At 25.5% G+C, this 27,650-nt stretch overlaps 1 protein-coding gene across 2 annotated transcripts in view; it reads right to left on the bottom strand.

Annotated features, from left to right (window-relative positions):
- Positions 1 to 16,132, bottom strand: part of LOC117178349 (apoptosis-resistant E3 ubiquitin protein ligase 1) — a 132,185-nt gene extending 116,053 nt beyond the window's left edge. The window contains exons 1-2 of one of the 2 annotated variants that reach the window (XM_033369775.1): positions 16,023 to 16,132; positions 9,323 to 9,513 (exon numbers count right to left, since the gene is read on the bottom strand). In XM_033369775.1, the coding sequence (XP_033225666.1) occupies positions 9,323 to 9,500 (178 nt within the window). In that variant the 5' untranslated portion in view covers positions 9,501 to 9,513; positions 16,023 to 16,132. Of the gene's footprint in view, positions 1 to 9,322; positions 9,543 to 16,022 lie in introns of both variants that reach the window. The other variant, XM_033369776.1, reaches the window with a different exon arrangement.
- Positions 16,133 to 27,650: the final 11,518 nt, after the last annotated feature.

The following is a 27,650-nucleotide window of genomic DNA, read 5'->3' as shown; positions in this document are numbered from 1 at the left end:
TCGAAAATTCCTCTTGTTCGTTGAAAAAGTAACTACTTGATTGAAAGATCATCTGTTTTGTTAAAAGAGTATTTTTTAGCCTGGCGGACCGAAGGAACCGAATGGAGCCTCTACAAAGTACCTGTCAAGAGCGCATTGGGTCCCCATTCGGTTCCTTTTTGAAAAACTAAAAAAAACAGCAAAATCAACTTTTAAATTTTTGAAATTCGGATTCTACGTTAAAATTTGCATCAGAAACTCACGGAGTAATCGCAATAATTTTTCTTGCAGCTTTAAAAACTCTAAAAAATAAAATACCCGTCATTTACATGGGCGGAAGGCGGCTTCAAGTGCATCTTCTTTTAGTAGCAGTTAATAAGCGTTACGTCGGTAACGACGATGCGATACAAGTGAGAGAGAATTTTATTTTTAAACTTCGCGCGCAACATACTGCTTGAGCTATTATGGATGCGCTTCAAGTCACCGTTAGTAGAAATTAATGACATTTTTAAAAATTTTTAATGCTGAAAAAAAGTATTGCGATTACTCCGTGAGTTTCTAATAGAAAATTTAACGTAGAATCCGAATTTCAAATCAAACCAAATCTCTTTTCTGCAAATCAATTCGGTGCAGACTTAACCTCCGATAAGGAGCATTTGAGAAACTGCGTGTATTCCAAGTGAAAAATCATAATTGTGAAATTTTTAAAATCACTTTTTACACGTTTTACTTAAAACCGAACTTTCTTCTATGAGCAAATAACTTCAGTCACCACAGCCGAATTCTTGTAATTGGAATGCAAAGAAAATGCAGTGTCTCAAATATTCCTTGTCGGATGCCATTTGATGGATTAATGATTTTCGAGGTTAAGTCCGCAGGATCGTCACCTACTATATTGTCTTTTAGAGCTTAAGTCTAACCCCTTAAGCATACCTTAGGGAGGGGAAAATTTAAGTTTCACCCAGAAATCAAAGTAAAGTCACCGAATTAATTTGAAGAAGTAACCATTTTTTTCGAAATTCAGTCGAACTTGGATTTGAGCCCGGTTTTGGTTCTGACCTTCAGCTAAAATCCAGGCCCTCTCATCCGAAACCGCCATGCGGCGTCTTTTCTCGGAAAACTCTAATCCAGTTTCTTCTTATCCGAGATCGACTTTAGTAGCAAAATAGTGTCCTCACTTTAAAAAGGAGTCCAACAGTGTCAATAGTGTGATGAGTCCGAGCCCTGAGGCTGTAATCCCTGAGATTATTTCTGGGACAATTTGATAAAAAAATAAGATTTTGGGATTAGGTCCTGATCCTGATAAAGGATACCGATACGATAAAAGCAATAACAAAGGCTATAGGCTCGGTTATAGGTCGACAGAGAATAATTAAAATGTAGTTGTGGCCGATAACTTTATGACCGGTCGATACTATTCATTTCCATGACTGAGAAACTGGATACCTGCCAAACAATGAATCGCGGTGCCAAAATGTTGAATTGTGGCTCTATTGTGCTTCTGATAATGGTAGAAGCGGCCTATGGACGATTTCACCAACATTAACGCTTCGCAATTAAATTAATGCGATTCAACGTCCCTCACGAATTCCCTGATGAAATTTCAACAAAACTGATATATTTTAAGAGACGTGTGTAATACACTCAACTCCCCATATAAGAACCCGCGGTTTATGATATTCCTGATGGACTTCGAAGTTTTCCGGATGAGAGAAGCCGCGGGGCCGAAAGGGAGCCGGTACTCAGTTAAGCGTGACAAACAGCTCGAGGTCCACATTCTTAGCGTGCTAGTTGCATTAGGTTGCGCCATGCGTCCAAATAGAACACAAATTTTTCATGCGACTCTGCCTGTTTACGTTTGGATTCACCAGAATTAGGGCCAACGCCACGGAAAGCTATTTCCGTAACCGTTCGTATATCGAGAGTTGAGTTTAATAAAATAACAAAGACTTTCATATACTCGGCCTCTTTCTTGCTATGGAAAAAGTACTTAAAAAATTCCTTGACTAATTTTTCATTTTCACCGACTATTATATGCAAATACCAGCATTTGAATATAGCAAAATTTTAAAAATAGATGCTTTTATTAACGAATTAAAAAGATTTCAGATTAAAATTTTAAAAATATAAAGTTTTTTTTTCAACCATAACAGATGGATTTTCAATTCAAAAGATCGAATTTTCCACAATACATTTGAATTTTAGACCAAAATAGATCACGTTTCAACCAAATAATTGCATTTCCAATGAAATAGTTAAATTTTTAACAAAATCTTGGAACTTTCAAGCAAATGGTGAATTTTTAACTTAATAGTTAAATGTTTAATTAAATAGTTGAATTTTAAACGTGCAAATATGAACTTTCAACCAAATGATCGAATTTTCGAATAAAAAAATTGAAGTTCAGCGAAAAACATTTGCATTTCCAACTAAATAGTTAAACTTTCAAATAGAAGGAAAAAATATTTAATTAAAAAAAAAATAGTCGAATTTTTTTATAAAAAAATTAAATTTCAACCAAAAACAGTTGCATTTTCAATCTAAAAAGTTAAACTTTCAACCAAAGTAATTTGTTAGATGCAACTGAATATTTAACCAAGAAAGAACTGAACCAAGAACTATTCTACCGAAGGAAGTGAATATTAAAGTCAAACCAACCAATTTTTCAGCAGACAGTAGAATTATCAACAAAAAAATAAATATCAATCTTCAACTAAGGAATTCAATTGTCAATCAAATAATTAAATGTTCAACAAAATAGTTGATTTTTCATTCTAAAAAGATGAATTCTCAATAAAAATGGTAATATTTGCATTTTTAACAATAAAAACTCCTACCAAAGGAATGAATTTTTAACTAAAATGATGAATTTTCCAACCCATGAAACGAATTTTCAACAAAAATGGATAAAGTTTTAAACACCTAGTTAAATTTTCAAATAAAATAGACCAATTGGCATCTGAAAATGAAAATGTTAAATTTTCAGTAAAAAAATTAATTTGAAACAAAATTAAATTGAGAATAAAATAATAAAGTTATCAACTAAAATTACGAATTTTCTCATAGAAAAAACGAATTTAAAACAATAGACTTTTTAGGCATGCAAGAAAAAAATTACGCAATTGTTCTGCAAAGTAATCTAATTTTAAGCCCGCAGATATGAACTTTTACAAAATAAGTTAATTTTCAACAAAAAAATATGAATTTATTTTAATAAAGAAATGAATTATAATTTTACATTAAAGAGAGTTGAATTAAAAAAATAATTTTCAATAAAATAGTTGAATTTTTAAACAAGAATATTTGTTTTCTACCAAATATACAAATCTTCAACAAAATAGATAAATTAAACAATTTTCAACCAAATAAATAAATTTACAAACACGTAGTTAAATTTTACAATTAAAATATCCATTTTTAACCAAAAATCATATTTTCAGTAAAAAAATGACTTTTAGAATCAAATGATCCAATTATTAACTAAAACCAAAAAGAATATATTTTTAACAAAATTGTTGAATTTTTAACCACTTCATAACATTTTCTACTAAAAATATAATTTTCAGGGAATATAATCAGAAATATAATCTTCTTTTCCTGACCAATTTTGTCATTTTCCCTGACCCATAATATTAAAAAAAAATAATAAATAAAACAGTTTCAAATTAAAAATTAAAAACTTCAAATTTATTATTCTTAATAGTTATTTGAAGTTCCTCTTATCAAAGTTCACTGACCTTTCAAGATTTTTTTCTTTAAAATCAGTGACTTTTCGCTGATTTCCTGGTTTTCCCGGACCTATAGCCACCATGTAGCCTATTAATTTATGTGTAAAAAAATGATAAAAATTGTTTAATTTCTTATGTCCTGTATTTTTATTTGAAAATTCAAGCAAATTTTCTTATTTCTACAAATATTATAATATTTGGGCGATTTTTTATATTTATATTTATTATTGATATTTTATATATTATATATTGAACTTCAGATTTCTTTAGGTTAAAACAAAGAAACATGCTATTATTTTGCTCGTATGAAAAAGAATTTTTCCTGATGTTGAAATCATTCATAAGTCGAGAAAAAAAATCAAAAAACAAGAGAAAAAATGTTTTTCATGCAAGCAAAATACAGAAAAACTTTTTCTTTCTTTTTCAAAATGAGTTCTCAATTGAGCAATTTTTGTTTTAATTTCTAATTCTTTATTATTGTTCACAGCAAAAACGGTACATACAATAAAAACTTCTCCATAATTTTTTAACCAATTGGAAAACTTTTTCGAATCTTCAAACATTTAAATTTTCAAATGTAGAAAGAGAACAGAAGATGTAAAACGATAAAAAATTTAGTTTTCACTTTTTTCGGATGCTAATCCACTAACTTTTGTCTCTTAGCTCGAAGGATTCGAATCAATTTAGCATTAATATTTAGTATTTTGGAAATTCATATAACAAAGACTGCAAAACTAAATCTTTTGAAATCAAAATACTTAAATTTTTAAAACATTCAACTTTAAGAACGATGAGTATAAAATGAGCAGCCTTGAATCTCAGTATTGTCCGACTCTGATCCGACGATGAATCAAACATAATCGAAAGCCAACATTATCTTTGATAATATATAATTAGAAGATTCCAAAAGGGGAAAGGATATAAAAAGAATACTAACTTAGCTTTTGCAATCTTGTCAACATGACATTATTGTGCGTAATGCCTTGAATGTCATTTCTAAATTAACTCTTATATAGGGAGTCATTTTCCTGTTGTTTTTTTTTTGTTAAATTAATTTTTTATCTACCTTTTTAAAATTCTTTAAGCAGCTTAAGATTTCTTAATCATAACAATTTAAAGGAATTTATAAAAGGAGGCAACTGTCATTTTTTCCCAAATGAATGTACTTTTAAAGGGCGAACCTCTAACTTTAAAATACACACTTTACTAGGGGGCGGCCCTGCAGGCTCAACCTCAAAAATCATTATCGAATAAAATGGCGTCCGAACAGGAGTATTTGAGACACTGCAGTCTTTTTCCATTCTAATTAAAAAATCACCATTGTTAAATTTTTTGAACTACTTTTTACACTTTTTATGTGTCACCGCTTTTTTAAGGCTGAACAAATCATTTCGATCGCCTCAGTTGCATTTTTTAAATTGGCATACAAAAAGAATATAATGCCTCAAATGTTAATTGTTGGAAATCATTGTATTCAATCAAGATATTTGAGATCAAGTCCGTAGGACCACCACCTACTATATTGTGTTTTAATCCTTAAAAAAGTGCATTGTGGGTGTCAGGCACCCCAAGCAATTTTCAAATTCTTATAAACCATATTTAATTCGAAAAAAAGAGTAAGTGTCGTCACCTAGCTTTAGTTGGATACACTAACTGTAAGTAAAGTCGTTTATCATACTGCTTCAAGCACCACTCTACTAGCAGCAGCTGCTGAAAGTGAAGGTACAAAAATCGTGGGGTCATAATCACCCAGTGTGCGCTTAGTGAGTGAAAAAGTAATTTTTGTAGTTGGCTAGCAACTTACGGCAGTGCGTCATGCGAGAACAGACCGTGGATGTGTTGAATAAAATATAATTGTTAAAATACAGTTATATATGTCACTTTTTAACTATGTAAATAAATATCATTTTTGAAAGCACCCGTATTGCACTATTTTTTATGTAAGTACACTATTTCAAAAGTATAGTCATAAATTTTCAGGTTAAAATAATTAAAATTGCGTGAGTTATGAAGTTTTAAGTAAAAACCCCATTTTTTCACCTTTTTCAATCATTTTTTTAACAAACTTAAAATAAATAAATGGCTATAAAATCAACTCTAACTCATAAAAGATACCTTAAACCATATCGGATAATTTTATTGTGACAAAATATTCAATACGGGTTACACAATACATTATTAAATACGCTGGGGTGTTGAATACCCAAGATGCACTTTACCGTGATTTTTACAATGTATGCACTATGAGGGTTAAAGTTTGAGGTTCGCCCGTAAAAACTACCCCAGGACGGGAAAAATTCAAAGTAAAGGTCTCGAATTAATTTTTAGTCGTAATACTTTCAGGGTGGCCACTAATTTATAGTTCTTTTTTTTAGTTCTCCTCCCGGTTCTAACGGTAAATATTCGTGGTTTCTGACGGTTTTGAAAAAAGTATGCTCTCTTTGCAAAGCCCACAGATTTTTCACACATATGATCCACAACTGCGGAAGTCGATAATCATCAGCAGACCTTGTTGCAAGAAATCTATGGACATTTAATCATATAAACAATTTAAAAATCCATTGTCCGCTTGTCGAAATATATTGTGTATTTTTTATTTACTTTAACTAATGCTCATTTCGTTTTAAATTAAGTTTTTATGAACTATCATCTTAGTTATTTTGATTTTCAAAGGATAAGATTAATGAAGTAAAAAAGTTAATTTTTATGTAACAGAAAGTAACTTTATCCAGTAACTGTAACTAGTTAATTTTTCGCATTTGTCCACATTTTGTCCCCTCGGACATATAAAATCCGAATCAGAATTTCAATTACTTATTTGGAAGTGGAACTACTTTGTTAAAAATTCATTTATAGGATTGATGATTCATCACTTTACTTGACAAACCTTTGTTTTGTTCATCATTTAATTATTTTGTTAATAATTATATTTTCTAGTTGCAAAATTAATTGTTTTAACTGAAAATTAAACTCGTGCATATTTGTTCTAAAATTTATCTTCCTAAGTTAAAAATTCAAACATTTGGATTAGAATTCCCAAAAGAATTTCTGTATCTTATTAAAAATATGAATTTGTGGTAGAATTTTTAAGCTTCTTGGTGACTAATTCCTTTTTTTGTTGAAAATTCCTTCGGAAATTCAAAAATATTTGATTGAGAATTCATTTACTTTGTTAAAAATTTGCATATTTTTGTAGGAAATTCATCTTATTGGTTGAAAATTGATCGTTTTTGTTTAAAAATAGTTTTTTCCTAATTAGAATTATTTTTTTAACTGAAAATGTAACTGTTTCATTTTTTGTCGAAAATGTATTTTATTTTTGAAAGAAAACTGATCTTTCAGTTGAAAAATTATGTATATGGTTGAAAATTAAATGTTTTTTTAGTTGCAGAATTATCATTTTTGTTTAAAGTTCACTTTAAATATTCCAATATTTGTGGAAAATTTAGCTTTTTTTGATAGAAGTGTAATCTGTTTTCGTTAAAAAATATTCAGTTTTGTAAAAAATTTAACTATTCTATTTTTTGTTAAAAATTTATATCATTGGTTGAAAATTCATTACTTTTTAATTGAAAATAATTTTCTTTACTGAAGGTGTATTTGCTACCATTTATGCTGCAAAATTTATGTTTTTAGTTGAAAATTAATTAATTTTGCTAAAAATGTTGTGTTGTTTAAAATTTACTTTTCTAACTGCAAATAAAACTATTATAGTTTTGGTTTTTAATTTTATCCTTACAGATTGAAAATTGATATATTTTATTGAAATTGTTTTTTTTTTATTGGTAGTCAATTCATCTTTTGACAGTAAAATTGAATTATTTACTTGAGAATGAATATTTTTTAAAGAAAAATGTTTGTTTTAATTAAAGTATATATTTTATATATTTGATTTTTTCAATAAATTAAGTAAATTAACTTTTCTAAAACTTATATTTTCGAATTAAAAATATAACTGTTTTGAAGAAAACTTGTCTTTTTAAATTGAAAATTAAACAGTTTGGTTGAATTTTTTTTCTTCCTAGACTGAAAAATCTTTTTTTATTAATATTTGAACTATTTTGATGAAAATTTGTCTTTTCGGTTCTAAAATTTATCTTTTTAATTAAGAATTTCATATTTTGTGAGGAAAAATGCATCTGTGTAAATGAATCTGTTCAGGTTGAGGCTTTAACAGGTTTATTGAAAATTCATTGATATTCAATGTTGATATTTCAACCAAAAACTGCTTGAATTATAAATTAAAAACAATTAAATTCATTGAAAAAAAAATAATTTAAAAACTAACCAATTTTCACCCATACAATTCCATTTTATAATAAAAACAGATAGAATTTCTACCAAAAGAAATGATTTGTCAACAAAATAAGATTTTTCATTAAAAAAAAAAAAAATATATATATATATATATTTCAATCAAACAGTTGCATTTTTGCTAAAAAATATGAAATTTATAATTAAAAATATAAATTATCGAACCAAAAGGACGGATTTTTAACAAAATAGTTGAAATATTAATCAAAACGATTTTTCAGTCAATGAAATTGTCAACCAATTAATACAATTTGTAACAAAAAAATAATTGAGAATTATTTGAATACTTTTCTACATGTATGTACTAATTTTAATTAAGATGAATTCTATATAAAAATTTACAACCAAACATTGAATTTGCAAGTAAATCGAGCATATTAATCTGATTAATAGTTATCCTGTTTACTAATAATCTAAAATATTAAATGTTAATGCATACTTACTAATTTGATTACAAATTAAATTTACGAGTTCCTATTAAATTATACTTACCTAAGGAGTTGGCACAATTTGAGGTTAGATTTGGAGGTTTCAATAAACTACTTTGAACAACTTTTTTATAATAAATGATCAATTGAACGGCAAGCGTGGAGACTATAAACACCATTTTTAATATTAATTAATTTAATTTAATGATATCTTGTTATTTTGATAAAAAAAATGTTAACATGTAGATATATAAATTTGATTACAAAATTAAGGAAAACAAATTCCTTATGATTTATAACAATCCACTCTTGCTCGTGTCCCACTAATGGTCGCTTTACCTTAACTATTGGGTTCAACATTAACATTTTTGATTAAAGATTCATCACTTTATATAAAAATTAATTTCTTAGGTTCGAAATTTGTCGTTTTAATTTGAAAAATCAACTAAAAAGTGTTTAAAATGTATTTAGATACACCATTTTTTTGCATTAATATTAATAATCTTCTAGATGTACTGTTGGCTTTACACCTAGAAGAATTCAAAAATGCGGATATTGTACCAACCTTTAATAAGGCTTTGTTTAATGCCAAAAATATGTTCTTTATCACTTTGACTTCTTTTACCATTTAAATTAGGCGCCCTTTTCAATTTGAAGCGATACATCTTCCCGCCAAATTTAAATGATGAAATTATTATTAATAATGATAGAAAATATGATTTTTTCAATCCTAATTCAAAATTTTTGTAAATGCTCCTTAAATATTTAAAATACATAAAGCTCGAATATATTCTCATGCTGGATTCAAATCATAGAAAATTTCGTGTCATCCTTAAATTGAGAGTGGATTGTAAATGAACGAAAAAGACTAACCTTTTTGTCGAAAGAGGGAACGGTATTGCTTCAGTCCAATTTCAGAGAGCCACTGATCAGCTTCAGAAAGTTCTCCGTTTTTTCCATTTTCTGAGGCCAACATCAAAAGTTTGCCAAGGGACAGGACCATCGGAAGGGCCAAAAATACCCCTGACAGTACCGTCGACCATCGTGCCATTGCGTATTTTCATCTAGAAAAATTATTTTCTGCCAATCATTCCTTTAGAATTAAACAAAAAATTTCATTTTTAAAACTGTAATTCTTTATACTAGAGAATTATAGATAAATGACATAATAAAATTGTTTCAGAAATTTTAAGTGGAATATGTACGTTATTGCACAGGAAATATTGAATTATAAATTTTAATTAAATTGAGAGCCCTTAAAATGTAAATACCTTTTAACATTTTCCAAAAATTTAGAATGCTTTTAAGCTGAAAGCTTTTTGAAATTGAAGAATTTAATGTTAAATAGGTTTAAAATTCCAAAATGAAATTGAACACTGAAATTCTTATTGTAAATTTTCAGTATTAACAATTCCGAAAATGAAATGTTATTTTCAAATGCTGTGATTCAAAACGAGATAATATTCACTTTTCGATTAAATAATTTATTGCAGAGATTTTGAATAATACATACGCTTTGAGAATTAGGAATCTAAAATTAAATGCTCTTAAAAAATGAAATGTTTTACGTTTGCATCTTTCGAAATAGAAACATTTTTTTCTTTAAAAAATGCATTTCAAAGCATGAGGGATTATATATAAATTTTTTCCGAATTTTAGAATGCTAATTAAAAAATTTTCAAACTAAAATCAAACGAATACAAATTGTACAACTTTCAACTTTCTAAAATTTCCAAAATGAAATTTTTTTTCAAATACAATGATCGAAAATTAAACAATTTTAAGTAGAAAATATTTTAAGACTTCAAAAACAAACCTTAAAGCAGAAAATATTCCGAATTTTGTAAATTCTTAAATGCATAAGGCAATAAGATTTTCCAAATTAATTTTAAAAACTATTATTTGAACAATAGTTTTTTTATTGAATTTTTCTTACATTCTCTTCTTGCCATTTTTTAAATAGTTGATTTTTAATAAATCATGGATTATTTTTTTGGGAAAAATATTCCCTAAAACTATACTGTTTCCAATTTTAAAAATAAGCCAATAATTTTTTAATACCGTTATTCGTTTAGAAAATGTTTTATTAACCAAATTTTTTTCACGATATCAGCCATAGAACTAAAATAGAACTAAATGAAAATTTAAACATTTCTAAAAATTGGTAAGAAGCGATAGTAAGAAAAAATTAAAATGCAAAAAACATTGCAAAAATAAATTTTGTTTGGTACTTTTCTTAAATTTTGCAATTAAAAAAAAATCTTCTCTTATTTAAAATTACATAAGTAGTAACATTATTTTAATTCTTAAAATCATGGAAAAATATTATTTTTAGATTTGATTTTTGACACGACAATTATTTAAAATGATTAATATCATTCTAGCATAATCAATCGCGCGCGAGAGGTTTTTCGATTTGAGATCAAAAATAATTTTTCATTCAAATTTAACATTTCGAATAACTATTTACTTGTTCTAAGATTTGTAATACTTAAATTCGAGTTCAAAGTAGACTGTAGCAGCGAAGTATTATCAGTTTCTTTTTAAGGCTATGTAATTATAATATTTCCAAGATTCTTGAAAAAATAGAAAAATAATTTTCAAGATTTTGGACATGTCGAAAAAGAATCTAGAAAATTTTGAAGAAACTTATTTTATTTAGAAATTTCAGAAGCTTGCAACACATTACAAAATATTTGATAAGTATTGAGAAATCTTTCGAGATTATTATTATCAAATTCCTGAATCTAAACAATTACAAAATTTTTAAATAATAAAACAACTTATTTACTTTTAATCAATGAACATTTTTTTATTATTATTTAAATACATTTTATTGTATTATTTTCTTATTATTTCAAAAATGTTTAATTATTTAGAATAAGGAATTTTCAAATTCCATGATATTATAAATTATTAGGAATTTTGTTATTACGGAATATTCAAACAGACGAATTTCAGAAGGTCAGAAAGGACAAACAATTTTAGACAATTTATAAGTTAAAGCGAAAAATACTTTTTAATACAAAATGAAAGTTCCTAATATCTATTTATTTTTTAAGTTTCCTTATTTATTAGTGTTTGAGGTTATATAAATATAATTTTCCTAGACTTTCCAAGAAAATTCAAAAAGATTTTTGAAGATTTCTGATGTCCAAGAAGTATCTAGAAAATTTTTGAGATATTTTTTTATTTTACAGGATTTAACGCAGTTGCAGAAAAAATGTAACTGAGTTTAAAATACATTCAGGATTTTTAAAAATATTTTACAAATTTTCGGAAATCTTTTGAAGTTTTAAAATATTTTTTATCTTTTAAAAAGTCCTAAAATTTCTAAATATATTTTAAACTTACCTGAATTATTCTTAAAAATGTCTTAAAATCTTGCGGATTCATTTTTTACAAATATTGACAGCTTTTGTAGTTTTAATATCTTCTTAAATATTTCCTTCAAATTAATTTTTTTTAAAGAATCACTTTAAATAATCACAGATACATTAAGATTGAATTTTAAGCTTTGAAGATTTAAAATATGTCGAAAAAGAATTACATCTGCAAGATTTTAAGAAATTTTTTTCAATTTCTGAAGGATTTAAAAAAATGTGAGGGAAACTTTGAATTATGTCATAAGATATTTCTCATTTTTAGAAGTTTCTAAACGATTTACAAATAATTTGAATCTTTTTAAGGATTTAAAAAAGTTTTAAGATAATAATTTTCTTTTATTTTGCAAATTTTTTTTCAAAATTTTTGGAACAATTCAAATTATTTTAAAAGATACTTAGAACGATTTTATTCATTTGAAAAAAAATTTTCGGTTTGAAAATATTTCAAATAACTTCAAATAAAATGTAGATTTCTAAAGATTTCTCAATAAATTTTTAAGCTTTTTAAAGATTTTGAAAGGTTTTCGATAATAAAAAAATGTCTTCAGAATATTGGGAATGTTAGGCGATTCTTCATTTTCAAAAATTACTTTTTAAAAGTATTTTAAAATATTTTAAAAGAATAAAAGTCATTTAAAAAATTTTGAAACACGAATCCGGAAGATTTTAAGACAATTTTAAGATTAATTCATGTCATGTTTCCTGGTTTAGGATTCAACTTTTGTTTTTTTTTTAAATTTTGATTTGACATATCTGAAATTTTTTAGTTCTTTTGAAATTTTCTTAAGAATTTTAGGAAACTTATATTTATATGATTTTAAAACAAACCTAAAAAATAAAGATAATACATAATATTTATTATGTGTTACATATTGTTTTTCCCTTCAAATTATAATTTCACTAATTTTTTCTCTTTCTTGACTGAAAAATCTATTTTAGATGAATATTCATCTTTTTTGTCGAGGATTTAACTATGCTGTTGAGAAGTCGTTTTTCGGATGAATTCAATGGTTTTTTATTTAAAATACAAAATAATTTTAGGTTAAAATATCAAATTTGTTTTTCGTTCAGAATTAATATTTCTTGGTTGAAAATCCAACTTCTTAATTAAAAGTTGAACTACTTTGTTAAAAAGCCTTTTTTTTGCTTAAGATTTTTAATTTTAATTCAAAATTCGTCTTCTTTCCTATAAAATTATCTTTTTGGTATTAAATTCATACATTTATTTGGTTGAATATTAAACTTTTTGGCACAGATTATTTTTCCCTTCAAATTATAGTTTTATTTTTTTTCTTGACTAAAAAATCATTTTTAGTTGGAAATGCGTCTTTTTCGTTGAGGATTCAACTATTTTGTTTAAATTTTGTTTTGACAAATTTGAAATTTTTAAAAATATTTTTAAATATTTTCAAGAATCGAAGGAAGTTTATATTTATATGACGATAAAAACAAATAAATTAATCTTTTTGGTTAAATAAAAAAAGATTGATTTTCAACCAAATAAACACATGTATATTATACCAAGATTAATTTTATAATAAAAAGACAAATTTTGATCTAAAACTATGAATCTTTAACAACAAAAAAAAATACTATTTAACAAAAAAGTTCAACTATCAACTAAGAAATAGAATTTTAAACCAAAATATATGATATTTTATACCAAAGCTATTTTTATTTCAAATAAAAAAACCATCGAATTAATGGATGTTCAAAAGAATAGTTAAATCCTCAACAAAAAGATGAATTTTCGCGAAATTTCTAGAATTTTCCACCAAATACGTGAATTTTGTGCCAAAAAGATTAATTTTATACCACAAAAGAAGGAATTTTGAAATAAAATGAAGAATCTGAAAAAAAGGACTTTTTGAAAAGTAGTTCAACTTTTAACTAAGAAGTTTCTTCATAAAAAAATGTGAATTTTCAACAAAATTGTTGGATTTTCAACTAAAACTGATTTTTTAGGCAAGAAAAAAAATAGATTCCAACTATAATTTGAAATTTTGTTAATATTTATTAATATTGTAAAAAAAATAGTTAAATTACCATTGAAGGAAATAATCATCTTTAACAGAAAATATAAATTTTGAATAACAATTTTTTTTAGGAAGCTTTGTTGACAACACTTAATTAGAATTAGGAAGATTTCATATATTTTGAAAAAGTATTAAGAAAATTTGTAAGAAATTTAGTTAATGCTACAGGATCTGACAAAATAGTATGAAAAATGTAGGATAGTTTAAAATATATTTAGGACTTCTTCGGGCTTGGCAAAAAATAAAAAATTTCATCAATTTTCGGGAAATCTTTCAAAGTTTTAAAATGTTTTCAATATCTTCAAATCTTTAAAAAAAAACGTTGTAATTATGTCATTTTTTTGGTTAAAGATTCATAATTTTTGTTTAAAAAAAATGATTTTTTATGTAAAATTAATCTTCCTGGCAAAAATGCATGTATTTAATTCAAAATCAATATTTTTTTGAGGATTCAATTATTTGAGGATTTTTTAATTTGTTTTTAAGGCCATACAATTATCATTTCCCCAAGATTCTTGAGAATATTTAAAAAGATTATGAATAATTTCAGATTTTTCACATAAAAATTTGAGCGAAATAGTTGAATTCTTAACAAAAAAGACGCATTTTTAACTAAAACTGATTTTTTAGTTAAGGAAAAATTTCAAAATATAGTTTGAAGAATAGAATAATTTTTAGTACAAAATAAAATTTTTAAATAACCATAATTCCTGAGAAAATTTGAGATTTTTGAAAATTTCTGACATGTGAAATCAAAATTTAAACAAAATAGTTGTATCATCAACAAAAAAATAGATTTCCAACCAAATTTTTGATTTTTCACGTAAAACGAACACACAGAACAAACAAAATCCTATTGTAATTTGAAAAAAGCAATAATTTTCTTTCGTCTTTTTTATTTTTTATTATCATCAAATCAGAATAAAATAACGTTGTCAAGAAATATACGAAACTAATATTAATAGAACCTTGAACTAATTAAATCAGGAAATTTGAACAAATGAATATTCAAAATTTGTATTCTTTACCAAAAATGATTTTTCCGTTCAAACTATAATTTAAATAAATCTTTTTTTCCTTCTTTACTATTTTGTCGAAATAAAAATCTATTTTAAATTTTTATTTTGAAATGAAAATTATTCTTTAATTCAAATTATAATTTAACTAATTTTTTTCTTTCTTACTGAAAAATCAGTTTTAGTTAAAAATTCATCGTTTTTTATTTCACATATCTAGAAGCTTAAAAAATATTTTTAAATTTTCTCATTAATCTTAGGAAAATAATATTTATATGGCCTTAAGCCCAAACCAACGAATAAGCTTAACAAATAAATATTTATTACAATTTTTTATTTTTTATTAAAAATTATTCTTCCTTAAATTATAATTTTACGCATTTTCTTCTTGACCGGACAAAATAGTTGAAACCTCAACAAAAAAATTCTAATTTTCAATTAAATATATACATTTATACTAGGAAAATTAACAACTTACAAATAAACAAAAAAAAAGTTATTCTGAATTTTTCTTTTGTATTAAAAATTATTCTTCCATTCAAATTATAATTTGACTTATTTGGTTATTTCTTGATTGCAAAATCAGTTTTAGTTTAAAATTCATCTTTTCTGTTGGCGATTCAACTATGCTGTTGAAATTTCCATTTAAAATATTGGACATTTTCAAAAATCGTTTTAAATTTTCTCATTAATCTTAGGCAAATTATAATCATATGGCTTCAAAAACAAATAAATAAGTAAATTGATGATGGTAGGAGAAAAAAGGGGCTCATAAATCATTCTAAATTAATTTTATTCAAATACATAATTTTTACAACGTGCAATAAATCAATATTAATGAATTTTTGAATCTGCACTTCAAATTTTTACGAATTCTAGTCTCAAATATACAAAAAGTTAAAAAAAAAGAAATTTCTAGATATTGCAATTTAAATAAAACATGATTGAACGTCATCCATTCATGAATCAGAGAATCAATAAAATAATAAAGATGCAAGAATGAACATTGCTCGTTTGACAGATGACAGGAGGTTATGTCAGATTTAATTTGAAGGTTAGGTGTCAGGGTCTCAGAGTTGTTTGTAAACACATGAGGGGCTCTTATTCAATTATTGATAATTAAAAGGTACTTTACCACATTTTTTTGAAAGTTCACATAATGCAGGATCAAGACCGAAGAAAATGCCGAAACGATATCACACGGAATGAAATGAGATAATGATGATAAACCCGAACAAGATAAAATAGTCACTGAACTGTATTGCGCTGAATTACCGCCATTACCGGTAAAAGGGGAATTCTCCTTCTAGGGAATATCGAAATATATGGCCACTCAATCGGTAATTCTACATACTTGCAGGAGTAGGTGTCTGTCTTACCGACAGCAGGACATCTTCTTTATTTTCCTTTTATTAAATTTCAAGAATAAATATGTGAAATTTATTTTTAATACAAGTTTTTAGTTCAGTATTTAATAAGGAAATTAAATATTTTTTAAAGAATATTCTGCTTATGTGAAAAATCAATAGAGTTCTGAGCCGGTTATATCACTTTCAGAACGGTAATGAAAATGAGAATATTACCGAGAATATAACCGAAAAATAAATTCTCTGAGAATTTATGAGAATCTCAGAATTTATTTTAATTAATAGAAAATTGCATTTTTTCCTTAACTTTTCGGTTGAAAATTCCACTCTTTTTTTGAAAGTTTCTCTTTTTTATTTTAAAGTTTATCTGCCTGAGCATAAATTAAATCGCTTTTTTATAAAAATGCAACTGTTTGGTCATAAATTAAACTATTATACTATTTTCTTCAAAACTTAACTATTTCGTAGAAAAATTACTTTTTGTTTAAAATTTATATTTTGATGTTGAAAAATGAACTGAAATATTTTCTGGATGAAAGTTCTGCTTGAAAAAAGTGTGTTTTTTAATAAAAATTCATTTGTTTTAGTACAAAATCTATCTTTTTGGATAAAAATGCAAATATTTAGTAGAGAATTTAACTATTTTGTTAAAAATTCATCCTTTTTTGTTGCAAAAACTCGTCTTTTTAGATTGAAAATTAAATTTGTTTGTAGAAACTTATTTTTTGTTGCAAAAATTCAATTTTTGATGTTACTGAGTTAACTGGAATCTTTTTCGAGTGTAAACTTAACTTTGTAATAAAAATTCTTCTGTTTTAAGATAAAATTCATATTTTTTTAATAAAAATTCAACTATTTGCTAGAGAATTCAACAATTTTGTTAAAAAGTCATCCTTTTTGGTTAAAAATTTGTCTTTTTGGATTGAAAAATCAATTTTTTGGTAGAAAATTATTTCTTCTGATAATTCAACTAATTTGTTTAAACATTTGGTTGAATCGCTTTGTTAAGAAATAGCTTTTTTGTTAAAGATTTATATTTAAAGTTAAAAAGTTATCTCGTTGTTTAAAAGTTTAATTATCTTGGTGAAAATGATTCTTTTTAATAGAAAATTCAACTACTTGGGTCAAAGTTAAACTACATTGTGAATTTTTTTTATTAGCGGCTTATGTTTGGTTGAAAATTTAACTGTTTAGTGGAAAATACTTGTTTTTTTTTTTGGTTTGGAATTAGTTTTTTAACAGAAAATGTAACTTTTCCATTTTTTTAAGATTGATATTTTTTAGTTAAAAATGCACGTTTTTTTTGTTATAAAAAATAATTTTTTAGTTTGAAATTTCTTTTTTTTTGCGTAAAAATGCATCAGTTTCGCGGAAAATTAATTTTTTGTTGAATAGTCATATTTTTTGTTTGAAAATTTAATTTTTGTAAAGAACAATTGTCTTGTGGTTTGAAGGTTCAATAATTTAGATAATCTTTTATTTAGGTTTTGTGTGAAAAATCTTTATTTTTTGGAAATTCGTGTTTTTGGTTTCAAAATTCTTTTCTTTTGTTGTATAAATTACATTCTGTTTTGATAGAAAAATAAACTATGACCCCTTTTCGTTGGCAATTTGTCTTTTTAGGTTGAATATTCAACTATTATGATAAAAATTCAATTATTTTGTTGAAAATTCTAGTATTTTGTTAAATAGTTATCTTTTAATGTAGAAAAAATAAATTTTTTTGTTTGAAATAAATTAATAAATTTGAAAATTTTTGTATGAAACACTGTTTTATTACGCTTATAAAATATTCTATGGTGAAAATGTCATAAGATTAAAATGCTGATATTTGAATATTAATGTTTTGAAATAAAAAATTAGTCCAAGAAAAATCATAAATTCATCGATTCTCTTCAATCCTTTTAAATTCTCCTAAATTCTGCCATATTCTCGGTTAGATAACCTGAACTTAAATTCTCGGAAATTTAAGAACTCTAAAAATCAATAGTATATATACTGCTGTTGTGCTGTTTGCCATTACACAGGCGCCATTTATTTTATTTCACGATTTTTCTAGCAAATATTATATTTTTACCAGACTGAGACTGTATTTCAAGGCATTTCAAAGAACGTCTACTTATTTTTATAGAATGTTTCGATTATGTAATTTGAAAAATTTTGCAGTGCTTCAAAAGATTAAAAAAATTTTAAGTAATTTCAAAGAATTTGTAGGATTTTCAAAGACTTCAAGATAGTTTAAAGAATTTTACTTGAGAAAAGCAAAAATTAATTAATTAAAAATCAAAGAAAATAGTTAAATAATTAACAAATTAGGAATGATTTTCAACCAAATACATGCAGTTTTTATCAGAAAGATTAATTTGATAGATGTATATGTAGTTCAAAATGAAAAAGTCCTAAACATCTTAAAAAATTTTTTCGTTATATTTTGTCATATCTTGTAGAATAAAAAAAATTTCTTAGAAATGGTCTTAATACTTTTTCGACATATACACTATGTATGAAATCTTGAAAATTCTTTCTGAGTGTTTTCAATACACCTACGTAGATTATATTTATATAACCTTTAAGTAAATGAACAAAGAGACCCTAAAAAATAAATAGTTATTCAAAATTTGTATTTTTTATTAACAATTATTTTTCCCTTCAAATTATAATAAGTCTAAATTTTTTTCTGTATTGACTAAAAAAGTCTGTTTTAGTTGAAAATCCAACAATTGTTTTGGGAAATTCATATTTTTCCAAATTCGTTTTTTTAAAAATAAAATTAATCTTTTTTAATTCAAACAAAAGGATGAATTGTCAACTAAAAGAGGGTTTTCAGTCAAGAAAGAAAGAAAAATTGTATCAAGTTATAATTTGAAAGGAAATATAATTTTTAATACACTATAGAAATTTTGAATTACTTTATTTTTCAGGCTTATTTGTTTGTTTGCTCTTAAGGTCATAGGAATATAATTTTCATAAGATTCTTGAGAAAATTGTAAAAGATTGTTCAAAAACATATTTTCAACAGAATAGTTGAAGTTCTATTTGCTTAAAGGTTATATAACAATAATTTTCATTATTTAACTAATTAATTAAAAATAATTATTATTTATTGGAGGACCCTGAAGTATTTCAAACGATATATGGGATTTTGAACATTGTTTTGAAAGATTAAAAAAATGGCAGGTAATTCCAAAGAACTGGTTACGAATTCCAAAGATTTACAAGTGTTTCAAAAATTTTTAATGTACAAGATTTAAGTGATTTTATAGGAAAGGACTTCAAATTATTTTAAAGAATGTCCTCGATTTCACACATTTTATATGTTTAAACAGGCTTTAATAATATTTTGAGAGAGTTAAAAACTTTCAGGCATTTCAAGAAGTTTTGTGGAATTGTCACGTTTGTAAAGCTCACCATTTTAGGCATTTTTCGAAAACGTTGGAAACTAAAGGAGATTTCAAGGTATTTAAAGGTGTTTCAAACACTTTTACAAGATTTAGGAGAGTTTAGAGGACCTCAAATTATTTCTAAGAGTTTACGGGATTTTAAAAATTGTACCGAATCTACTTTATCAAATCTCAAAAAATTAAGGAGATTATAAAGACTTCAAGGGATTTCAAAGAATTTTGTAGCATTTCCAAAGATTTTAAACTCTCTTTTCGGGATTTTTAGAGAAATTAAAAAGATGAATGAAGCTATCTTAAAGAGTTTTACCAGATTTAAGATATGTTGTGTGTCTTAAAATACTTTTAGGAATTTCAAAGAATTTTGTAGGATTTTGAAATATTTTCTCCTCGATTTCAAGGTATTTATAGAAAACTTTGAAAAATTAATGTAGTAAAGTAAAGTTAGTATGGGTTTTAAGATATTTCAAGAAATTTAGAGATTAAAAAAATGTCAAGAAACTTTAAAGAATATTGTAGGATTTCCGCAGAACTCAGGCTCGATTTTAAGGGATTCTACAGAAATGTAGAAAATGGACATCATAAAATAAAATGTTAACTTCAAGGGAGTTCATAGGAGACCTTAAAACATCAAGGGTTTTAAAAGGGTTTTTTAGGATTTCCAAAGATTATTAGTTCGATTCTGAAAAATTTCTAGAGAACTTTAGAAAATTAATGAAATGAAATAAAATAAAATTTGCAGGGATTTTAAAATTTTTATTTCAAGAAATTGCAAAAGTTTTTAAAAATGTCAAGGAATTTCAAAGAATTTTATAGGATTTCATTCGAAAGTGAAAGTAAAGAATTTCAAGGTAACTTTAAGAAATTTCAAGGATTTACAAGAAATCGAAAAAATGTCAAGGAATAAAATGCTTTGTAAAGTTTACAAAGATTTCATGATATTTCAAAGAATTTCGCAAGATTTAAGGGATTTTATAAGAGACTTAAAAAACTTCAAGGGATTTAAAAATTTTTTGTTGGATTTCCAAGGGTTTTAAGCTTAATTATAAGTGATTTCCAGAGTATTTAAGAAAATTAATGGAATAAATAAAGTTTCAAGGGGTTTGAATATATTTTAAAGAATCTCACGAGATTTGGCAAATTGAAAGGTATTTCAAAGCATTTGGTATTTTATGAGACTTAAAAAACTTCAAGGGATTCCAAAGAATTTTCTAAGATTTTCGCAGATTTCTAGCTAGATTTGAAGGGATTTCTATAGAAATTTAGAAAAATAATTAAATAAAAAAAAATTAAAGGGATATCAAGGTACTTCAAAGTATTTCAAGCGATTTAAAAAATGTCCAAAAATTTTGTAAATGATTCCCAAAGTATTTTAAAGAATATTTTCGGATTTCCACAGATCAGATTTCAAGCTAGATGTCAAGGGATTTCTAAAGAAATTAAAAAAATTATTGGAATAAAATGAAATTTCAAGGGAGTTGAAGGGATTTTAAGGTATTTTCAGATATTTTAAGAGATTTAAAGAATGCAAAAAAATTCTCAAGAATTTGTTTGTATTCTCATAGATTTCAAGGTATTTCCGAGAATTTCAACAGATTTAAGGGTTTTTATAAGACCTAAAATTATTTAAAAGTATTCAGTGTATTTAAAAAATCGTAGTCTATTTTAACAGATTTCAATAACAATCTCAAGAGACTTTAAAAGCTTCAATTGATTCTAAAGAATTTTGTAGGGATTTCACAGATTTTAAGCGATTTCTAGAGAACTTTGAAAAATAAATGAAATGAAATGGTATTATACAAAATTGAAAGAATTTGATTAATTTTCCAAGCATTTCAAAGATTTCTAGGGAGTATATAGTATATACTACAAATGTTTGTGCACAGAAAATGTCCGTGAAAAGTTTTTTTTAGATTTAATTTGATAAAAATTACGTTAAATTTTCAACACACAGAGATTAATTTCGAGTTGAATAAATTTATTTTTTAACCAAAATGAAAAACATTGGCGCATTTATTTGAATTGACAACTAGAAAAATTGAAGGAAGAAAGAAATCGTTGAATTTCCAACTAAAAAATTAATTTCTAAAACAAATCAATTCAATTTTCAGTCAAGAAGAATAATTTTTAGCAAAAAAGACGACATTTCTATAAAATACATGAATTTTCAATTAAATGGTTTAGTGTTCAACTAAAAAAAAAATTAATTGCCAACAAAAAATGGAATAGATACATTTTCGGTTGATAATTTTAAAAGGGATGAATTTCGAAATAATAACATTATAAAAATTCAAACCAAGGAAAATGAATTTTTGAAAAAGCAGTTAAAATTTTAACCAAAAAAGATCAATTTTCAATGATAAAGATTAATGTTCTAGAAAAAAGACAGAAAACAAATGTTTAAAAAAATAGTTCCATTTTCAGCCAGTTTTGAACCAAAAAGAGGAATTTTCAACAAAGTACACGAACTTTCGGTTAAATAGTTATAAATTAACTATCCGTTTGATCGAAAAACCAACAACACCATTGCAATCGTTTTGAAAATATCTGGGTACATTTTTGAAACCAGTTGTTAAACAATTAGCCCATTCGTTTTTAGCCTGCATTTTCTATGTGCCTTTAGATATGGATTTCAACCATTTGTAATTAATTTTTAAAAAAAGTAAGAGTCAAATCGAAAAACTAAAAACACGTTTAAATTTTTCTTTGGAATATCTAGGAATCTAGGTGCAGATTTTTTTTGTTAAACATTTTTCGATCCAACTGTTAGTTTTAAATCCATATCTGTAGCAAAACTTCAAGGTCGTACATTTTCAAATAAAATTTATTGATTGATTTCGAACTAATTTGATGTATGCCTAAAACAAAATTATGTTTTGACTACATAATTGAACTTTAAACCAACGAATTAAATTTTAAACCAAAAACGAATAATTTTTAACCCCAATGATTAATGTTCTAGTAAAATCAGAAAAGAAATATTTATGAAAATGATTCAATTTCAAAACAAAAGGATTTCTTCCCGAAAAAGACGAAATTTCTACAAAATAAATACATTTTAAACTAAATAACTTAATGTTCAACTAAAAAAGATAATTATAAAACAAAAAATGGAATAAATAAGTTTTCAGTTAAGAAAAGTATTCTTAACTTAATATTTCAATTTTCGACCAATGAGATAACTTTTCAACTAAAATTATGAATCTTCAACCCTGAAGAATAAATTTTTTACAAAATTAAATTTAATTAAATTTTTAACAAGGAAAAATGGGTTTCAAATAAAATGAAGATTCTTAACTGAAAAATTGGTTATTTACAAAACAGTTCAACTTTCAACTAATTAGTTGAATATATTAACAAAAACGATAAATTTGCAATTAAAAATAAAATATTAAAATCTTCGGTTTAAAGCAATAATTTTTAACTAAAAAAGGAACGAATTTTCAATAAAAATGTTTAATTTTCAACCAGAAAATCAATTTTCCACGAAAAAAACTCAGTTAAAAAAAATTACATGAATTTTTACCTTCTTTTTGCCTTTTAACGTTCTGTTACTCGATCTGGAGCAAAATAAATGTTGCATCCTGAGTTTTACTGTAATTGTGGTAAGATAGAATGCGCCAATTTAGCATATAATCTTACACCTTGCCTCACCTTCTCTTGAAAGAAGTGTAATCGAAGATCGTTAGGTGGTTTGTGTACCAGCTGTTGCGGACCGTTAATACAGCCTCCTTTACCGGTCCAGGCGAAGAACAGGGCCGATCTCCATTATTCACCGGCAGACAATTTACGACTTTATTCGTCGTATTCCGCGATTCGGTCATGTAGCAACCGATCATTCGATGAATAATGATCCTTCTTGTTGTAACGGTTCCTCGTGAAGATTCCCTGGTCAAAGTATCCGAAAGGAATTCATTCCGAACCAATCCGAATTATCATGCCGAATCCAAAAATGTATTCGATCCGATCCGAACCAGTCATCTCTCTAAATCTGAATTAGTGGAAAACAAAAAAAATGTAGTCGTTTTTTACTTATTTAAATAGCGGGGGGCATGACTGCCCCCCCCCAGCCCAGGCACGAACTTTTCGAATAAGATCATTGAAGTGTACTATGGGGAGCGTTCACATATCACGTAATTAGATTTTTGTCAAATTTGACCTTCCCCCTTTTTTGCCAAGAGTTCACGTTTTGAGACCCTCTGAATCCGAAAAACATGTTTTTATATATGTGCATTTAAAAAAATTTAAGATCACTTTTTTCTAAGATGTAAAAATGCTATATACGGTTGTTAGTATAGCACTCAAAAATACAAACAATTTATCCGTCTTACTTTTATTGATAAAAAATTTATTGAGTTATAGCATTTACAAAATTCCGATAAATAAACGAAAATGAATATTGTATTTTGAACAACCTACAAAATGATCATAAAAACTTTTTAAATATTTTTAGAAAATCAAAAATTCAAACTTTGATTGACCAAAAAATAATAAAAAATTACGTTTCAAGGTCAAAGTAAGCAAGATACGGCAAATTATGAACATAAATTGTGCGCTTTTGTTATATACGTAAAAACAACATTAAAAACCGGAAAGTTAAATTTTTGGACAAACAACATAATCTATGAAAAAAGGAATAGACAAAAGTTGCTCATCCAAAAAAGAGTGAAAACTCAACTTTTCGAAATCCTGAAAAAATAATACAAGGTAAGAATAAAAATTAAGAAACAAAAGTTATTCAACCAAAAAGGATCTAAAAATTTGTTATTAGTTTTTTTTAGATAGGACAAGAAGGTTTTCTTTTAATCGTAACAAATGAGATTAAAAATAAAAAGCTTAAATTCTTTAAAAAGCGACACAAGAGACGCGAAAAAATGAAAAGACAAAAGTCTTCTTATAAAATTATATTTGAAAAAATAAACTTTTTGGAAAAACAACAAAAGGTTCAATACGAGTTTAATTAACAAGTTTTTTCGCCTAAATTATATCTACAAATTTTCTGAGTACGACATTACACTAGGATGCGTATTTTTATTTTCAAACGTGAAAAATAGCATTGTTAATAAACAAATTAAATTTTATGAAAAAAATATTTAAGTTGAAATAGCATTTTTATAATAACTTTTTTTTAATATGATGCACGCTTCTTTTTAATTATAAAAACAAGAAAATGAAAATACTTTTGTTTCAATACCAATGCGTATTATGAATTTTAGTAATAAAAATGTGTTGAAATTATACTTACTTCAGAGTAGCCAAGATAACAATTTAATTAAAAATAAGAAACAAATATTAAAAAGTAATTATGCAAAATAAAATTTGTGCATTATTTTGATATATATGAATAAGCAGTCCCAGAACGATGTACAGAAAAAAATGTAACATACACTTGAGATAATAGAGTTAAACGTAATGCAGAAAAAATTGCATCTTTACACTGCATTTGCACGGAATGCTTTTTAAATATTATTTTTAGTCACACAAATATTGAAATTATTATCACTTTGTGCTTAAGGGTCTAAAAATATAAATTTTATAAGATTTTTGAGAAAAGCGGAAAATATTTTTGAATATTTAAGAAGTGTGAAAAAAGAATCTTTCAAATTTTCCTAGGAATATTAAGAAAATTTGTTTATTTATTTGAAACCTTTCAATATTCTTTAGGTTTCAAAGTTTTTCTTTGAAATCTGTGAAAAAATCTGCAATTTAAACAATATTTTACATTTTAAATTCTTTTTAAATCTTCTAAATATTTCTGCAAATTATTTTCTAAATCCTTTCAGAATTTTTAAACCTTCTAATCCTTAAAAAGCATTCAATTTCTTATTGAATTTTTATCAATATTGCAAAATTAAATTAATTACAAAAAATGAATCTACAAGAAATTTAACAAATCTTGTAGATTCTTCTTTGAAAATTTGAAAATCCTTTGAAATGCTTTAAAATCTTTTTAAATATTCTCAAAAAATTAATTTTTTTACATAAAAAATTATTCAATTTTTTCCTGATAACATACAAAATTTTCTTTATTTTTTTGAAACCTTAAAAAATTACTAAAATATGTTGTAAGTTTTTTCTGTTGAATAGTTTATAAATTTTTAAGTATCTTTTAAGCTTACTCAATTTTTGTCTAAAATTATGTGTTATGGGAAAATTTTGCTTTAAAATCTTTTACACATCTGTTTCAAAATTTTAGGAAATAATTTAAAATGTTTTGTAATCTGTTTCAATTTTCTCTTAGAATTAACTACGAAAAAAATCATTTGAAATGTTCTTATGAATCTTAAGAATATTTTGTTTATTCTCTTAAGGCAATGCAAAATTCAGTTTACCTAACTTTTGTTTAAATTCTGAAAAATTAAAAGAATTGTCTTAATCTTCCATATTCTTTTTCCACATATCTTTAAATCTTCAAAAACTAAAAATATTTTTAAAAAATTAAACCATCACTATTTGAAATTTCCCCAGAAATACTTAACAAAAATTAATCTCGAAATCTTTCAAAATAATTAAAAAGCTAAACTATTAATAAGTTTTTCCCATAATTTAATTTTTCTTATCTCTTTGAAAAAGTAAAACACTTTAGAAATTCTGGCGTGGTAGTACAATATTAAGAATAGAATTGTATACCAATATTAAAAAATAAATAACAATTTAAATGTTCTCTTCTATGAATAATGTTTAAAAACATTCAGAACTAAATTTTATGATGAAGTAAACAGTGATCTACAAGCTTTTATGGTAAATTTTGTAATTTCGTAGGATTTATTAAAAGTTTTCGGAAAAATTATCATTTTAAATGATATTTAGAAATTCAAAAAAATAGTTTTAAATACGTAAATATTCCAGAAATGTGAAGTCTAATGTAGATTTTTGAAGATTTCGAAATAATTTTATTCAGCTTCTTAAGGATTTTGAAACTTTATTTACAATTTTAATAAATTACTTTAAATTAAAATAAGTTAACTTCTAGTTTAAAACATTTTCAACTGAAAAAATTGTAATTAAATTTTTAACCAATACAAATTTTGATTCATTAAAAGGATTGCTTCAAAGAATAATTTTTAAGAACAGGAAAAAATCTACCTCAACCCGGATTTGAACTGGGAATATGAATATAGCAAAGAGTGAAAACATAGGCCTAAATTTTGCTGTTCAAAAATAATCTTCAAATTAAAATTATTTCTTGAAAAAAAGATCCTAATCCATCTTCACTCCATTGGGAAATTAATTTAAAAATAATCTTTTTATATTTTATGCTTGACTTCGGAAATTTTATTCCCGGGTCATATACACTCGTCCGGGGGTTCTCGTGGTGGGGGAAGTTCCCTTGCTCAAGCCAACAATTTTCGCGATCCTGCCACCGCGCGACATAGCGCACTAGTCGATTAGTAAAAAGATTGAAAACATCAACACTTCTTCTAGCCTCAAAGTCGGAATGTTACTGATACAACTAGAATTTTGAGACAGTCCAGTGGAAATGTGCAATCTCTAAGAAAATCTCGTTTGCGACATAACAACATCAATATATAATTTTTTCATTATTTCCATAAATATTTTTAGGGGCCGTCCATAAACCAGGTAGCCAGATTTTGGTCAATTTTGTTTCTGCCCCCCCCCCCACACACGTAGTTTATAGTAGTTATTTCCTAGACACGACACCCAACCCCTAGAAAAACACGTGGTTTTTTTTATGAGAAACATTTTCTGAACAAAATTATTTATTGATGCAAAGTTTAACATTTTTATTCATATAAGTCATTAGATTGAATAAAAGCCGAGACTAGCCATGCATGTAAATCATCTATTACAGGCAAACAAATTTCTTCAGCTTTTTGATAATTGAGTTGACAAGTGTACGAGGGTGGATTGATAAGTTTCCGGCCTGACCAAGATAAACAACGTTTTTAAGAATTTTTTTTTTTTATTTCTCAACATAATCTCCTCCAAGGCTGATACATTTCTCATAGCGGTGTTCTAGTCTAGTAATGCCATCTC

The sequence above is a fragment of the Belonocnema kinseyi genome, chromosome 8 (assembly GCF_010883055.1).
Source record: "Belonocnema kinseyi isolate 2016_QV_RU_SX_M_011 chromosome 8, B_treatae_v1, whole genome shotgun sequence".
Lineage (NCBI taxonomy): Eukaryota > Metazoa > Arthropoda > Insecta > Hymenoptera > Cynipidae > Belonocnema > Belonocnema kinseyi.
This window is presented reverse-complemented; position numbering and strand designations above follow the sequence as displayed.